Source organism: Protobothrops mucrosquamatus, unplaced genomic scaffold (assembly GCF_001527695.2).
Source record: "Protobothrops mucrosquamatus isolate PMUCROS unplaced genomic scaffold, P.Mucros_1.0 scaffold4943, whole genome shotgun sequence".
NCBI lineage: Eukaryota > Metazoa > Chordata > Lepidosauria > Squamata > Viperidae > Protobothrops > Protobothrops mucrosquamatus.
Genome location: NW_015390827.1, coordinates 9,448 through 10,506, shown reverse-complemented (window position 1 = coordinate 10,506; position 1,059 = coordinate 9,448). Strand labels below are relative to the sequence as shown.

Sequence of the window (1,059 nt, the reverse complement as noted above, 5' to 3'; positions counted from 1 at the left end):
TGCATTTGCTTGCTGCCTCCATCTTGACTTTTTTCTATATTTATTATCATGCTGAAATTTGGTCCTCTATATGCAATTTAGGCCAAAAACAAGTAGCAAATCTGAAAAGCATGGTAGATTTCTGCATTGAGTGTATTAAATGTTTTAGATTTGTACTGATTCCAGTTTTTAGTTCCTCACTCAACATTTTATTGAGAATTCAAAGAAGGCTCTCTGTTTGTACATTCCTGGCTTTCCTTTAATCCTGCTAAGTTTATGCCCCTGCTTATAGGATCAAGAATCTACATAGGGAAATTATTATGAAGAATAGATTCAGCTCCTCATTCGATATCTTAGAATTTCAAATAATTTCTGTATATTATAGAACCTGAGACTGGCTCTTGTTCCCACAGCCCAGATTTCTCTCACCTTGGATGTCAGGATGATTGGTCAGGAGGAGCAGTGCCCACATCAGAGTAGCCAAGGTTGTCTCTGTCCCAGCACCAAAAAAATCAAAAATACACTGAGCCAGGTTCTCTTCATTGTAGGTAGAGTTGGTGTCATTCCTGCTCTGATGTTTAAAATGGAAAATGAAAATTACAATGAATTCTATGCAGGTTTTCTATACTTATTTTTGTCTCTGTGTAGCAAGCCATGAGAATAAATATATTCCTGGTAGTTATATTGGAAAATCAATGCATGAGAGTAAGAATTAAAGTGGTAGGTTCACATTGAGTAAGACACTATATTGAAGTAGCCAAGATCAAAGAGAGATTTGGCTTTGGAAGAACTTGAATTCATTTCCTTTTATTTTATCATTGGTTACCTCAGTAAATGCTTGCATGTGGAACAGTGATTAATGTGTATCTACTAGAGTGAGTCACAAAACATCAAAAGCAGGAGTATCTGCATGCATTCTAATTTAACGTTATGCCCAAAGGTGATGTACATGACCGATCTCACTACTAGCTTTTGTGGCTACTATGCCACACTATGACAATTCATGCATTTTTTTATTTATTTATTTATTTATTATTTATTTATTTATTATTCGAATTTATATCCCGCCCTTCTCCTTGC

At 35.2% G+C, this 1,059-nt stretch overlaps 1 protein-coding gene across 1 annotated transcript in view; it reads right to left on the bottom strand.

Annotated features, from left to right (window-relative positions):
- Positions 1 to 1,059, bottom strand: part of LOC107299451 (cytochrome P450 2J5-like) — a gene marked incomplete at its 5' end in the record, with an annotated part of 38,026 nt that overhangs the window by 28,149 nt on the left and 8,818 nt on the right. The window contains one exon of the mRNA XM_015828808.2: positions 409 to 550. Coding sequence (XP_015684294.2) covers positions 409 to 550 — 142 coding nt within the window. The remainder of the gene's footprint in view (positions 1 to 408; positions 551 to 1,059) is intronic.